General features: G+C 33.3%; 1 protein-coding gene across 1 annotated transcript; it reads right to left on the bottom strand.

Moving 5' to 3' along the window:
* Nucleotides 1–2,610: 2,610 nt before the first annotated feature.
* LOC109807838 (WD repeat-containing protein 26 homolog) lies at nucleotides 2,611–16,182 on the bottom strand. Its single transcript, XM_020370499.3, has 5 exons — nucleotides 15,793–16,182; nucleotides 14,500–15,393; nucleotides 5,609–5,710; nucleotides 3,277–3,906; nucleotides 2,611–2,966 (listed from the first exon to the last, which is right to left on the bottom strand). Exons 2-5 carry the CDS (start codon nucleotides 15,289–15,291, stop codon nucleotides 2,754–2,756), a joined length of 1,737 nt encoding a protein of 578 aa, XP_020226088.1. The 5' UTR covers nucleotides 15,292–15,393; nucleotides 15,793–16,182; the 3' UTR covers nucleotides 2,611–2,753.
* Nucleotides 16,183–16,466: the final 284 nt, after the last annotated feature.

Here is a 16,466-nt window from a genome sequence, read left to right as displayed (position 1 = left end):
ACCATCACTTTTGATACTATGAATGCAATGTTGCATTGACAACCCAATCTTTAACATTAACAACCCACCCTCTAAATGAAGATCACGATCGATTTGAGCCCTCTGTGCAACAAGCTCAACCTATGAGCCTACTCCGCCAAATACATTGTTTGTTGAACAATAGTTGATAAACAAGTTGTCATTTATCCACCAATAGATGAAACTAACATAATGTTGGAAGTTGTTAAAGTTGTAGTAGTTGTTAAAGTTCCCTCTCTACCCTATGTTTGCATGTGGTCATGGTGTTCTCCAAGCCCTACCTTCACCATCAATCCAACCTAATTTATCCAACTCTTTATACATACCAACAAGGGTGTTCCATTATCCATCTTCCTTTAACTTTAGTTTTAAAGCATTTTTACCTTTTTGATATCTTTTTTTTCTTATACTTTACACTCCACCTGAGAGTTCTGCCTTAGCAAGCAATAGTGTGCCACAAAATTCAACATTGATATAGATTCTCTACTGATGAGTCCTATCAAGATTGAGTTTTTATGCAATCAAAAGAAGGGAAAATATGAAGTTTTGTGTTTTCGAAACTTATTTTCTAACTTAAGGGGGATTGTTTATCAATTCATCTAGAGCTTATGTATCTTGTGCTTATATACAATTTATTTGCTTTGATTATACTTATGATATGCAAGTTCATATATTCTTTGATTGATAGGATCACACATCCTAACTCTCTCGTCTTTTATTGACCATGCTCTAACATGATTGTTTGTACGTTGTATACACTACCTTCATCTAAATTGAATTTGAATAGGAATTTATATGCTTAAAAACCTAGTTTTTCAAAAACTTATTTCTCACCATAAAAAGGAGGAGAATGTTAAAATAAATAACAAATCAAAAATCCTCAAAGTCTATATTTTAACGTTAACAAACATAAATTTTTTATAGCATATACGATGAAAAAGATAAGACAAATTCATATTATAACAAAAGATTCATCTCAAAGACATTATTTGTGAACTTAATAGATCGAATGAAATACGTCGTCTATTTACAAGTGAATTTACAATGTTATTTAAGGTCTAATAATCCAATCAATTCATTCTATTTCTTTCCTTTACAAATCGAAGAAATACAAGTTTCTTAGGTATTAGAAACCACCTTTAAGGAAGCATAATGTTTTTTTTTTAAAAAAAAAAAATGCTCCTTGAAAAGAATGTGGTCAACTCATAGCAGTTTAGGATACACCAGATTGTTTCATTCTTTTATGTACTTAAAATTAATAAGCAACATCTTATATCAAATAAATGATATTTTGGTATAATGCATTAAATGATTATGTTCAATGCACCATTGTAACAATAAAAGAGATGAAACAAGTCTACAAAAGAAACTTGTAAGATTATAACAACTATCTTCAAAAGTTACATATAAATGTGGAGCTTGGACATCATAGAAAGAGAGTCACCACTTTGATTCGAGAACACATTTTTTTTCTCTCTATATATATATATATATATAAACATGTATACTTTTCACAAGATAAAACTTATTTAACTCAACCTTAGCTTAAAACTTATCTTAAAAATTGTAAAACTTTAGTTTAAAAAATATTTGGTGTAAAGCCTAGAAAGATTTTTTTTAAAAAAAATACTCGAATAATTTGATTGAAAAGACATGTCCAAAAATATTTAAGTTAAGCCAATAATGACTTTAAAAATAAAACTTTATATCTTTATTTAAAGATAATAAAATTTAATTAAATTGATCAAAACTAGACAAATAATTGAAATGAACTAATATAAAATATGCATTTATTATATCATTTACACCATTCAATTTATTTGTTTACATCACTGCTTGAAGAAAAAATGTTTGTTTGTTACATCACTGCTTGGAGAAAAATTGTTAAAAGTAGTTGATAAACAAAATTCAATCCCTTTCTTGTGTCTTAATTTCACAATAAGAAATTATATTATTATTCAATTTAGATAAACTTTTCCAAAAAAAATAAAAATAAATTTATCTATAAACTAAAATTACCATGCATAAAATCTAATTAAAAAAATTCATTAATTTCTTCAAAAACTATTCTTTTAACTTGAAATCTGATTGGTTCAAACGGGGGAAGAGGATGAGAGAGATTTTACTAAAGAGAAGAGGAGTTAGAAAGGAGGAAGGGAGCAAAGCATATGCTACTCTTTTTGTTTGGTTCACAAAAGAAAAAGAGATTTTATAACTAATTTATCTTTATATCATTATAATTTTAAATTTAAAAACATAAATAAAAATATTTTAAATATTATAATATAAATGTTTTAGAATCACCTCCCCCCTCTCCCCGATATTTGAAGAAGCTAAAATTAAATCAAGAGAAATTTTGCTTCCTCTCTTCTCCCCTTTAAAATTTGAACCAAACAAGGCATGTAAAAAATATCCCTCCACCTCATTCTCCTCCAACCAAACACTATATTGGACATAATTTTGTTCTCCTATAAATTCTCATTGAATAGTTTATCCAACCAGACCCTATCACATGCTGGTAAAAGCGAGTTTGGAAACCACATGGGAGAATCAATTAATGAAGCTAAGGACAAAACAGAAAACCCAAAGGCCGAAATGAAACAAGAATTTATTTGAGATTGATGACAAGTCAGATGCATGTTTGGTATGAATGTCTACTTGTGATAGTGAAGGTATTTACACAATTGCAATGTTAAAAAAGAAATGGAATTGAAATAGTTTGAGTTCATCTAAAGTTAGCCCCCATTGCAGTAATGGATGCCATTGCTGCGTACATTTGGATACTTTACATTCAGGCGCTTTAAGCCCCATATCCGAATTGTCCGGTCATCACTGGCTGAGGCTAACATGTGTGGGTTAGCTGGATTCCAGCTCACACAGTTAACAGCTCCAGAATGACCAGGCAATGCCTCTATTAAATCCCCAGAGCTTCTGTGCCATATGTAAACCTACAAAAACACAAACCCATTAAACTCAAATTGGCTTTCTGTCCAAATTTTCAGATCCAAAAAGGAACTGGATTCGATGCAGTCAGTTTTTCATGCAGTCAGCAAATTTGTAACTGCTGGATGAAGATCAGACAAATACATATAATTTAAAATAGATAAAATGAGTCATTTGATAATCATCCGACAGTTCTGAATTGTGTTGACTGCGTAGAAAAATGATCGAAGAGGATCAGGATCCAAAATCATCTGCCTACAAGACAACAAAAAAAAAATAGTTTGTATTTGTGGACCGGCAATTTAAAACTTATACCTGCGAATCCTCACTACCACTAGCAATAAAAGATTGCTTAAGTCCGCCAAAGCAAGATTTAATAATAAACCGTGTGCGTTTGTGACTTCTGTACTTGCCAACAAGTTTAGGATCACCACCTATATTCCAAAGATGAATTTCTTGGTTCAAAAGATTAACCAACAAGAATCTGCTATCATTTGACAAAGAGAAGGAAGTTATTGTCTGGTCCTCTTCAATAAATCTCTCATCCTTGGTTTCTTTGTTGAAGAACATTATTGCATTGTCTCTACAAATACTCAGCATGTGTTCCCCATCACCTGTTATTTCCAAATCAGAAATCTTGAGGGTTCTTTGTCCTTTCCAAGACTCCACTTCTTTCCCATCTAAATCCCACATGCAAATGCTCTTATCACTGAGGCCAGAAAGAATATATTTCCCACTTGGAAACCATGCACATGAGACCAGGCCAGGACCAGCTTTTTCATAAACTTGCAGGCACTTACCAGTAGAGACATCCCAGCGCCTAACAACCTCCTCCACGCCACATGTGAGGAGCTCTTGGTCATTAGGACTCCATGAAACAGAAGAAACAGGTTTCTGGTGACCAGACAATTTATGCTTGACTGACAGTCCACCATCCATGTCGACCTAATAAAAGAAAAGGCAAAAATATGAAACCATTGCACAGTTTTAAGTACGATTTGTCTTGTGTGTGACGAGTGTGTGCATTGACCAACATTTACAGAAGCATGATATATCAAACATGCACGAAGCAACCAAAAACAATTCCTATCAACAGATCACAGTCCAGTAAGGACAAAGGAGTGCAAAGTTTTAGTGGAATATTACTTAAATAATTGTTTTAGCTAAAAATATTTGGAAATAACATAATTATCAATTTGGGATACTTGTGCTTAATGACCAATAGTGAAAACGCTATAGTGGGATAGCCGCTATTTTAAAATAAATAATTTATACAACACATACTCAAAAACAAATCTAAACAAATAATTAAGTGCATGAAAAATAACAAGTCACAATTTACACAATCACCAACAATCTAGGAGCAAACATAATGAAGTCAATAAATGAAAGATGATGGTGAAATTAACAGAAAGAGCATAAAAAATTAGATGAAATTTAGCAAAATATGTACTCAGATGTTTAAAGGAAGGCAGAACAGAATACGGGGGAAAATTCCTGTAAAGTGCAAAGGAACAAAAGTCAAAACACAGGTAACTTTTTGTGGAATGGTCAAGGAAGGGTTTCAAATCCTATAATGTTTCTGAAGCATAAAATGCATTAGGAAAAGAGGTAGAAATCACAATTTTTACCCAATACCACACTAAACAAAGTTGTTTCGGGTGTAAAAAATGAGCTTTTGATGCCTTATATTACCATAGCGATACTATATCATGTGAAAAGCCATAGTCACTATCGAGAAATTATCCACTGTTTGAATCCCATAGCAGCCCCAGGCCACTCTATTCAGCTATTCCACTATAGTGCGCTAGATTACTATAGGAAGTAATTTTTTAATTTCTTTTTCAATGTCTCTCGCCCACAAAGATAAAAAGAAAAAGTGATAAAAGGGTTGTATGAGAAAATATTAAGTAGTCAATCACGATAGTGGCACAGAGCAGCCACTTCCAAAATCGCTATTGCGGGATAGCAGAAAGTAGGATGGATACCTATTGCAAAGTCCAAAAACAATATACATAATTTATAAATTTATATCATTGACATAAATACTGAATAATAGAAATACACAATTAAACAGTAAAGACATAGTTATAATTAATTTTAATAATCAAGAAGTGAAGAACTGAGTCTAAGAATAATGGTTAGAAGAACTGAGAAGTAATAGAAGAATGGTTCAAATCTGAGAGGGAAGTGGGAACTTAAAAAGAAGAATTTGCAATCTTCATGAATTCCCGTTCACATAAAACATAATGTTAATAAGGGGGAAAGCATAGGTGAGTAACTGAAAAGGAAAAGATTAAAAAGATTATAGAAAGATAAAAAAAAAAAAAATACAAAATGAATCAGAAGCAGTTTAAAAATTAAAAGACAATAGTTAATAAGGGGAATGGGGGTGTCAGAGATTAATAACAGGGCCTAAGCATGTAATAGAAAAGGTTTAAATATTATAATAAAAAAAGATAAAAAGAATCAAAAAAAAGAAACCGGAAACTGTGAAATAGCAATCTCGTAGTCATAAAGGAGCAGTTAACGTCATCATATGCCATTCGTGTATGTGACATGAATAAAAATTACCATTAATCTGTCCATTGAGAGGGTCTGATGATAAAAATAGAACAGAAGCATATGTTTTGCCATCAGATATTACCTCCCAAATGATTGCAGTTCGATCATTTGATGCTGAAGCTAAATATTTCCCACTATGCGAAAATTGTACATGCCATACTTCATCATCATGTGCTTCTAATACCTGTCAATACATGCAGAAACAAGAAAATAACATACGAACATTAGATGTCTTCCATGCCATAGAAAGTAAATGCAGGATGGTCATTGTATAAACAAAAGTCTGTTTTCTGTTCATCATTCAAAAGAAGTTGCAATCAATAAAAATACTGGATCAATGATACAACAGAAAGGCAAAGCAGAACACAGCATCCAGGAAAGAGGGTTTGTAAGAGATTCTAAAATGCAACCTTAAGCATAGGAGCTAACGAAGGATTATATGGCTAGTTCAAATTGTTCAGTACAGTTTCAGATAGCAAAAATGGAACTTAGTACAGAAACATCAAAACATATATTATCACCCATGCAAATCTCCTAATTATCTGATGAGTGATGACTCCACATGGATCAACCAACACTATCGATACCTTCAAATGACAAATCCAAAATTCCTAAGACAAATACTAAACTTTATACAGGAAACTCCAACTCAATTCTAATAGAACGAAAACCCCAACTTAACATCAATACTAAAAGAAAATGACTTAAATTCAAAACAACAATATTGAACATCCCAAATTAAAAAGCCTAATTTTCAAATTACATCTATACCCATAATTAAGATCAAGTTTTACATCTTATCATCATCAAAAAGAATTTGGCAGAGATTTTGCGGTGGCTGCTTAATAATTAGGACTACATATTTCTTTGGGATCCCAAGGTTGAAAAGTTTGCCTATAAAATTAGATAATTGAAAGGATGCTATTTCTCAATAGGTGTATATATCTAGTTGAAATTGTCTAGTTAGCATTCCTAAAGCTATATTTTCTCAAGACTTCAGTGGGATTGGTAGGGTATTGATAAAATAATGATAAATTGTTTGTAGTTTAGGATTAGAACTATAATAAATGACTAGGTTAATAAATTAATAATTTGAATATCATTTAAGATTTTACAGGAACGAAGACTTGGCAATTATGAATTAGGACATTACCCTAGCTGACAAGTGGTAATTTATTTTACTTTCAAATGACTATCTCTATGGCATAGGATGATCAAATGTAAGTGTAACATTATAACCAGGTATGCATTAAGGAATAAAAAGAGAATTAGAATTTGACGTTGAGCAACCAACAGTGACCTATAGGCAAATGTCTGAAGAAAAAAGAGAAAAATGAATAATCAACTTGATCAATAAATATTGTAAGGAGTACTACTCAACTCAAACCCTAAACCCAATCCTCATTTTCTACCTTGCTTAAAAGTTGCATATGGATGACATCTATCACACTCAGCTTTTGTTGGGAGAATAAATCATTTTGGAACCTACAATGCTTTTAATAGAGCCAGCTTTTGCTTCCATCCTTCATAATCACACACACACACACACACACACACACATTATGGTTTATGTTGATGATATAATCATCACTGGTTCTTCAGCCAAATCTGTTCAACTTTTGATAGATAGATTGAGCAAAGTCTTTGCTCTCAAACAATTGGGAGACTTGGACTACTTTCTTGGGATTGAGGCTAAGAAGCTTCCCTCTAGTTCTCTTCATCTATCAAAAGCAAAATACACTTGTGATCTACTACATAAAGCCAATATGTTTGAAGCAAAGGGTAGTTCTACTCCTATGCCTAGTGGTCAGAAATTATCTCAATTTGGAAGTGGCTATGTTGAAGATTCTGTTACATACAGATCTATTATTGGTGCTCTACAGTATATTACGGTGATAAGGCCTGAGATTGTCTTTATTGTGAATAAAGTTTGTCAGTTCATGGCTCAGACACTACAAAATCACTAGAAGGCAGTTAGGAGAATCCTTCAATACCTAAAGAGTACTCATGACTTTGGACTAATATTTCACCCAGATGATTAAATAATTCTTACACTCTTCATGCTTATAGTGATGCAGATTGGACATCTGATTTTGATGATAGACATTCAGCATCAGGGGATTGTATTTTTCTTGGTACCAATTTAATTTCATGGTTGTCCAGAAAGCAAACCTTAGTGGCTCACTCATGTGCCAAGGCAGAATATAGAAGTCTTTCCCTTGTTGTTGTGGAGATTCTTTGGGTACAATCCCCCTTTTATCTGAACTTCAAGTCAGGTCTTCCACTCCTACTATTCACTGTGGCAATCAAAGTACAGTGGCTCTAACTCATAATCCAGTTCTTCACTCACGAACCAAGCATATGGAGCTAGACATCTTTTTTGTGCAAGATAAAGAGATTGCAATGTTCTTATTAGTGGTTCACATTCCTGCTCAAGATGAAATTGCTAATATCTTAACCAACCACTATCTACTGCAAGTTTCTCTGCCTCTCATGACAAACTTAAAGTGATTACCAGCTTTCAACCTAAACCACCGTATGCTTGAGGGGGGAAATGATAGTGTATTCATGTTAGTATGGTAAACTGTCAGTCAGTTAGTAATGCTGAGTCAGCTTAAGCTTCTAGTGAAAGCTTTGTAAAGCTTCCTATGTAAACTATAGTGAAGTGTATAAATATAGATCATGTAATTAAAAAACGTGTGCAATAATACTTTTGTATTCCCAAATCAAATCTCTGTCTCTCTCTTTCTGCATTTATCTTAGTTTATCTTCACCACTTGTTTGCAATTTTATTAGACTCAAACTAATTAAACTTTGTTAAACAGCTAAAATACCTTTCTCATTTAGAGCCTTCCATATGATACGTCATAGGTATATTATCCAATTCAAATACTATGTCATTATCCATACTTTAAAAACTTCTTTTACCTCGGGCCCTTCAATTTTATGATAAAAAGATATAATTTTGGTCCTCATCTGTGTTAAGATTTCACGTCCTTTTAATAGCCTGTGAAAGTAATTATTTCATCTAGTCATGATATTTTGTTCCATAACCAAGTATTTACCTTCATTCTTAATGCATTTGATTTGGTCCAAGTTTTTTGTCTTTCTTTCCCCAACTTTGGGCCAGTTTGTTTAAAATAAAATAAAAAAGTGATTTTTTTAAGAACCAAATAAGGGGTCTTTTTTTAAAACTAAAAAAAGTGTTTTTAAAATAAAGTGATTCACTTGGGACCTTGTCCTTTTTTTTTTTTTTTTTTTTTTTTACTTACTGTCCTCTAAACACTTATATTTTGTACAAAACTCTGTTGGGTAATCAACCCCTCTCTGGGTATATGACTTTGCAATCCATAAAGCTTTCTATTTGACTTCCTTACACAAAAAAAAAATTATTTGATTTGCGACAGCTTTTGTACATGACGAGACAAGATGTACTCACTTCTAAAACAAGTTGGCTACTTTGAAATTAAAAGCTGTGAAAAATCTTAGGATGTATTCACCCTCTACAGTTGCTTCCCCTAGGCTAAAACCCCATGCAGACCCTTGTATCATCTATGTTCATTCCCAACATGACCATGTACGTCCCTTAGGAAAACCTTATCTCTTAATGGTATTCCCTGACCTAAACCTTATAAATCCTTCAAGAATGTCTCACCTTGATGTGCTCTTCCAACCCTACCTAAGGTGTATAAGTGTTGATCACACAATAAGTATGTTGTTACACTACAAACTTTAGAGCTATGATATTATCTTTTAACCTTGCATCTACATCATTCTTCCAATGCTTATCTAAAATTATACTGATCCCATTTCTTGATTATACCCTACTGGTGTACTAAAGCTTAAACCAAAAGTGCCTGATTAGATATGATATGATTGATCAAAACATTCTGGAAATTCAGAGACAAGTGGTCAGATCCAAGGAACCCATCAATCTAAAAGCTATTGTATGGAATACTTGCCCATAAGAAACACATCATTCAGACATGAAGCCCTTCATTCCATATATAATTGGCAGAGGTAAAGTTAGTCAACATCCAAATATCTCGCAACTAAACACCTTGTTTATATAACCAGTACCCAAGTTTTCTTGCCTCCCAAGTTCCATAGCAACTAGATTGACAATGAAATCATTGAAATTCTGCCATGGAATTGACCTTCAAATCACGTCATCATAGAAATCCTTCAAAATCCCTTAGCTGAAACCCCACATATGAAGGCTTGTCTAACTACTTCCAATGCAAAAGGAGAGAATCATAAAACAATCAAGCAACTGCAATAAAGGAAATGGCTGCAATACTTTATATGTTCTATTTCTTTTCTCCTCCCTGGGTTAGGAACTGGCATTTAAAACACAATGATCAAATCTATGTTCAAAATTTACCCTCAAATCCAATTAATGATGCATATATCTCATTTTCTTCAAGAGAGAGTTGCATCTCAGTAAGTAAAAACTAGTGAAATGCTCAATGCCAAAGTACAAGCACCAAATTCTAATCCATTTCTACACTTTTAAGGATACCGATATATCTTCAAATTTTCAGCTTTTTTTTTATCTTGTATGTTTAAAAATAGAGATTCGGATCTTTTGCTTCTCTTCTTATTAGAACTTCTTTTATTGTCATTTGGTGAGGATTTAATGTCTGATTTTGAATAGCTTTGGCTTCTTAAATGTTTGTAAAATCTTTCAATGTTCGTTAGTTTTATACTGTTATTTATTTCTCTATAACTAGAATATATTTGTTTATGCATGAAAATTTGTTAGAATTATAGGCAATATGATATTTACTATTTAGTACATATAATGAAAATTGAAACTAATAAATCATTGGCAGAGTATTTCTCTTTCACTTTTACAAGGAAAAAAACTGTATTTTAATCCTATGCATGTAGACAAAAAGACCACACTAACTTAGGAAGATAGAGAAAACTGCATAAATAAATATCAGATTCTATAACTTTTGGAGGTGTTTCCCTAGTTGAATCACAAAGGTTTGAAAACTCTTATTTTGATGGTTTCTCCTCAAATGTTCTTTTTGCTCTTCACTTTTAGCCTTTTGACATATTTTTCACCTCTTAGGAGGAATTCGTTTCTGGGATTAGATTTACCTTACCAGGAACATTGAGATGGGTATTTAACATTCCTACATTCGTTTTGTTTTTCAAAAGCATTCCAATCTAAAAATTATTACCAGGAATATGTTTTGAACATTAATGCCACCAATTCATTCCCACTGAGAGAGGTGAGAATAATTTATTCCCATGAGAATGATTGAAGTCTTACAAAAATTGGTAGCGGGACTGTGGGTAAAAAGAAGATAATTTTATATTTTTTGGGAATATTTCTGTCATAATTACATATTCCTAGAAATAAGTTTTAAATGATACAAGATATCAAACATGAACATAATATATTTTCAAAACATAATTTATTCCTAGTAATGTAACATCATTCTCCAAAACAAATCCAACCTTATATCTTTATTCTAAAAACATGATCTACAATAAATCATTGTAGGCAAGACCATTAAGAAGAATGTAGGGGTCAATGGTTTGTCTATAGACCTGATTTACAATACAATATTATGGTGTCATGTGATTCAAGCAGCTGACCCCACCTAATGGGAAAAAGGTTGGTTCTTGTTGTGTTTATTCTTCAGTCCTTTCTTTAAAGAAAGGTGTTACTCTTAATTCCTAATTATAATAATAAAGACTTGCTAAACCAAATCTTTATCTTTAAATTGGACAAGACAAGTAGCCAGTGCTGGGCTGAGGCGGTGATAATCTAGGTTGAAGTGGTGTGTCAATCCTGATGACAATAGTAAGCATGTAACTTCCCTGGTGACAAAAGGATCTTTTTAACACCAAGCTTTAACCTGGGCATCCAGAGTATGTGCAGAACATCCATTCGTCTAGGCCCAATGAAGTGTTGCTTTAGCTTTGAACAGTGGCTTCAAGTTGTGGAAGAATAGTCATTTGGAAGAGCTTAGCTTATTTGGACTTAGAATATGACATAAGCACTTGTGTATGTGTTTCGCTGAGTTTATGAAAATATCATAGAATATGACATAAGCACTTTGTATGTGTTTGGGTGAATTTATGAAAATATCACGACATAAGCTGTGTTTCAGCTTAGTTATACAGGGCCTGTTTGTTTATACTTTTTGTTTCCCTAAAAGAGCACTTATTTTAATAAATCCGCAGTTTTTTACTTTTTTGATCTGTTTGTCTAAACTCCTTATTTTAAAATAAAAGAAAAAGCAATTTTCTGCTTGTTTTCAAGAAACAAATCCTATCTGCTTCTTAAAGAATTGACTTTTTGAAAAGTGCTATTTTTAGAAACACTTAAATTTTAAACAAACTGGCCCACAGACTTTCCCACATAAACTTATTAAGAGTTAAAACAGCTTACAGCTTCTATGAGAACAGTTTAACCCAATTTCCTTTCGATTATAAAAACAACTATAGGTGCTTACATAATAAGTATTTATTCAATATGTCCTTAATTAAGTTGTTTACCCAAACAGGTAAGAATGTGTGATCATGGCACATATAATGCACATGTATTATTTCAATTAGGGGAAAAGTACCTACATTTACAGATATACAAGTTAACATGCACAAAATGGCAACAAGGTAAAGAAAAGTTGAGGGTAAGACTGAGAGCTGAAACAACAGATGCACTAGACAAGGAGAACCTTTAAAGAAGGAGTAGAAGGATATAAGAGTAATAAGAATGAGCAAAAAAAGTATACAAATCAAGATACAATTGGCAAGAACATTTTGGAAATATAGTTCAATCTATAAGCAAACCAGGGTAACCAGAACCCAATATGAATAGTTTTCAAGTAATTCAATATCAATAAGAGAAACAGAAATCCTGGAACTAATGTAAGCTCTAGCACGCAAAAGCCCAAGGATTAAGAAGCTTCACATTATCAAGTACAGCTTATGCTAGTAAAAAATGGTTTTATGTCTTCTATGATAAAAGATCACATCATCTTTGACAATTAGGAGACATTTGGTAGGAGAAAATTTTTTTCATACCTAAAAATCATGATTTCTAGAAATTACAAATCTTGAGAATCATGATTCCTGAAAATAGCTAAAATATGTTTGGTCACTTATAAAGGTACATGAGAATAGTCATATAGGATTCTTGAGAATTAAAGATTTCTGTATTTGGTTAAAATAGTATATTCCTTGGTATATAAATACCTTTTACAAAAATATCCTTTACTAAAATAAACTTATTAGATTTACTTAATTATTCAAATCTTATTATAAATATGACATTAAACTATTAAAAAGTTAAAAACAAGAAATAAACAAGGAAAAATGCTACATAATAATTAAGAAGGATAAAATTATATTATTTCATTTCATTCAAGTAAATAAATTAATGTTTTACCAAATACCATTAAATTATAGAAATAAAACACTTTAATAATATTATTATAATAAAATATAAAAAACGAGAGAGAGAAATAAAGATATGGGAGAGGGAGAGGGAGAGGGAGAGAGGAAGAGAAGGGGAGTGACAGTGAGAGAGAGTGAGAAAGATAAATAGGAGAGAGAGAGAGAGAGAGAGAGAGAGAAAGAGAGAGAGAGAGAGACGGAGAGGGAGAGTGAGAGTGAGAGTGAGAGAGAGGGTGAAAGAGAAATAGAAGGGGAGAGAGAGAGGAGAGGGAGAGGGAGAGGGAGAGAGGAAGAGAGGGGGAGTGAGAGTGAGTGAGAGGGAGAAAGAGAAATAGGGGAGAGAGAGAGAGAGATTTTTTTACGTCAAAAAGCGATACTATGTTCTTTTTATATGCATGAAATTATCTCCTAACTCAAGAAAGTTGAATTCCGACCCCCCTAGCATATTTTTGTAAGAAAGTGGGATAAAAATAGTTCTTGAAAAATTATATTTTTGGAAATCTTTTTTTTTTTAAAATAACTATCAAACATGAAAAATCAAGATTTTCGGTTTAAGATTTCTAGGAAAGTAAAAACATTTCGCATACTAAAAACCCCTTTAGTGTGAAATTACTATCAACAAAATGTTATTAGCTGGTCCCTCTACAAAAAATTTTAATCCACAATGCTTAATTGTATAAGCAGAGGGAAAAAAATAATTCACATCATCTATAAATGCATCTCCTCTCTCTAATTTATAATTTCCTTTCTCTCATATTCTTCAAATATCCCTCCATTATCACTTGTCAATTTTATTTTCGTCATCTCCGAATATCTCTTCCCTCCTCTTCTCTCAATATCTCTATTATCTCTGAGTGGTTTCTTTTCTCTGATCTTCTTTGAATATCTCTGCCAACATTATCCTTATATCTTTTCAAATTTTAAATGTGGATCTATTGATTTGATAAAAACAGGGCACTGAAAGTTTCATCACATCTTCCACCTCTTGAAATCGTTCTTCTTGCACCAATCATGTGATATGGGAAATGTATACAATAATAATAGTCATTTGTTAGATGTAAAACTAAATATTCACAAAATTTAGTACTTCAAACATACTTTATAATTAAGAACAACTATTGAATGTAACAACAGAAAAAGATAAACTGGCAAACACCCATATAGTGCCTTTCATCATACAATCCCCTCTGAAAGAGAAAAAAAAAAAAAAAAAAAAGCGTAAAGGAACAAGAATATGTGCATATTTGATTTATCGTGGAAAATTTACAAAATCACGTTGAACAGGAAAAGACAAAAATTCTTACTTCTTAGTTTAGTGCATCGGAATGTGTAAATTCCCATTTACATTAATGGGAAGGGTTTCCAAACACACCCTAAGTAAACAACAAAAGTTCAACTTTGAAAACGCAACCAGAAAGAGGATCATATTGCCACTACTGACTAGCAAGTAACCAACAATGATTTTGCAGAAAATTACAGCAAGGTTAATAGTATAAAAGTTAAATATAATGATTCTCATATAAACCTCACACCATATAGACATCGTTTTCTAACCTGTAGTGTCCTAGAAGGTATCTGACTTTTTCCACAGTGATGATCTGAATATAACGACATCTCTTTATCCAATGAGTTGTGAAACTGGCAAGCCTCTCTTTGCAAGATAAGGGCTTGTTCAACTAAATGTTCCAATCTCTTTTCAGGTATCAATACTGTTGGAGGAAGTAGTTTTTGCAATTCCTCCAGCAGTTTTGACCGAGACCTCACCGGTACAATATCTTGCCTAGAAGAACCAACTTGGCCACATGGAAGAACCATGCAGGAAGAAAGTTCACGAATTCTACTACTATCAGCACATAGTGGCACAACCTCAGTCCTCAACGTCTTCAATGCATCCATGACCTTTCCCCCATCAAGAAGCTCAAAAAACTTCTGCTCCAATATCAAAAACAAGGCTGCCCGAACAACATTTTCATCTGCTAGACCAATTTTATTCAATGTGACTACGCACTCATCCCAATGGCCGTCAAGTATTTGCTGCATAAACAGATTCACCACAGAAGAGTGCAAGGCTATGCCAGACTCCTCCTCTAGGCGTGCCCCACTCTTCTTGTAACCAAGTGAATACAATGCCTTAGTGATTATCCTAACAAATTCCTCTCTTTTTATAACCCCTTTGGAACCAACAACTTCGCCGTCCCCTTCAGATGACAGGGGCCGAGCCATCAAGTCACTTGAAGAGCCTCCAACAGGCTCCTCTGAAGACGAACCGTTTGAGAGACCAACTAATCCTTTAGAGGATAATTTCATGCGTTTCAAAGCTGGTTCTTCATCCTCCACACCTCCCATGAAAAGCACACCTCAGCCCATATATAACAATTTTCCACCAGTGAGCTTAAAAAGCCAGTACTGCAAGATTCTAACAAAAATGCCTCCGGAAAAATCAAATTTCTGCAAACAAAAACAAAAACACCACAGAAAAGCAACAATAAATAACCAAACGCCATAAAACTCGTCACAAGAACCAAAATCAAAACGGCAAAAGCAAATTCCTCAAATTAAACCCACGCTTAAACACAATCCGCAACAAACACAAAACCACAAGCCGTATTCCCCTTCAAACCACAACACTTCCACCAGATTCCAATCCCTAACCGCGAACGCACTCGCCGAAAACGCTAATGAACTCGGAAATCAGGAACACAAAAATCTACTTTCACTGAAAGAAACAATAATCGGAAAACGAAACCGAAACCGAAACACAACGAGACTTAACAATCGGCGACAAAAACCACAGATCCACGAAGTGCAGAAACAGAATAAGGCGGCGGTGATGATTCACCGACTTACCGTAGAAGCAAAAACAGCGATCTGAAGTTCGCCGGCACCGATGAGCGATCGCCGGAGAAGCACCGCCGATTCCTCCTTCTGCTTTTTGTGCTTTGCACCGCTTCTTCTCTTTTCTTCTTGTTCCTTCTCTCTGCAGTTACCGAAGCAAGAGAAAGGGATTGGCGTGTGTGGATATCTGTTTATATAGAGAAATTTTTCATCAATTATTCCACTGAGTTTCTCTTTTTTTTCTATTTTCTCTTTTCTCTTTTTCTAATCTAATCTATAAGCTTCTTCTCCTCTTCCTCACCCCGCATTACCCTTCCTATGTTCTCTTTGTGGTTTGCTTTTCTAAATTATTTGGGCCTTGGGTTTGGTTTGGATTGGTTTGGTATATACTTAGCTTCCATCCTACTTAATTCAACTCTTGCATTTTTGTTTTCCTTTCCAATAAAATACCATTCTTCTTAGATGCATTCTGTACATTTCAACCACCCTAGACAATTTTTGAATATTCATACATAAATGTTGTACTAGAAAATAGTACATTGATGCATTGAACGTTTTGAAAAAAGAAAACCAAGTATGAATATTTAATGTGCCTTGATGGATGGATGCATACATTTGCTACATTATAAATGGTTAGAAAGTAGTGTGGCAAGTGGCATACTTCAAATTGTTCAGCTCAATTGACT

The sequence above is a fragment of the Cajanus cajan genome, chromosome 2 (assembly GCF_000230855.2).
Source record: "Cajanus cajan strain Asha chromosome 2, NIPB_CcT2T_4, whole genome shotgun sequence".
NCBI lineage: Eukaryota > Viridiplantae > Streptophyta > Magnoliopsida > Fabales > Fabaceae > Cajanus > Cajanus cajan.
This window is presented reverse-complemented; position numbering and strand designations above follow the sequence as displayed.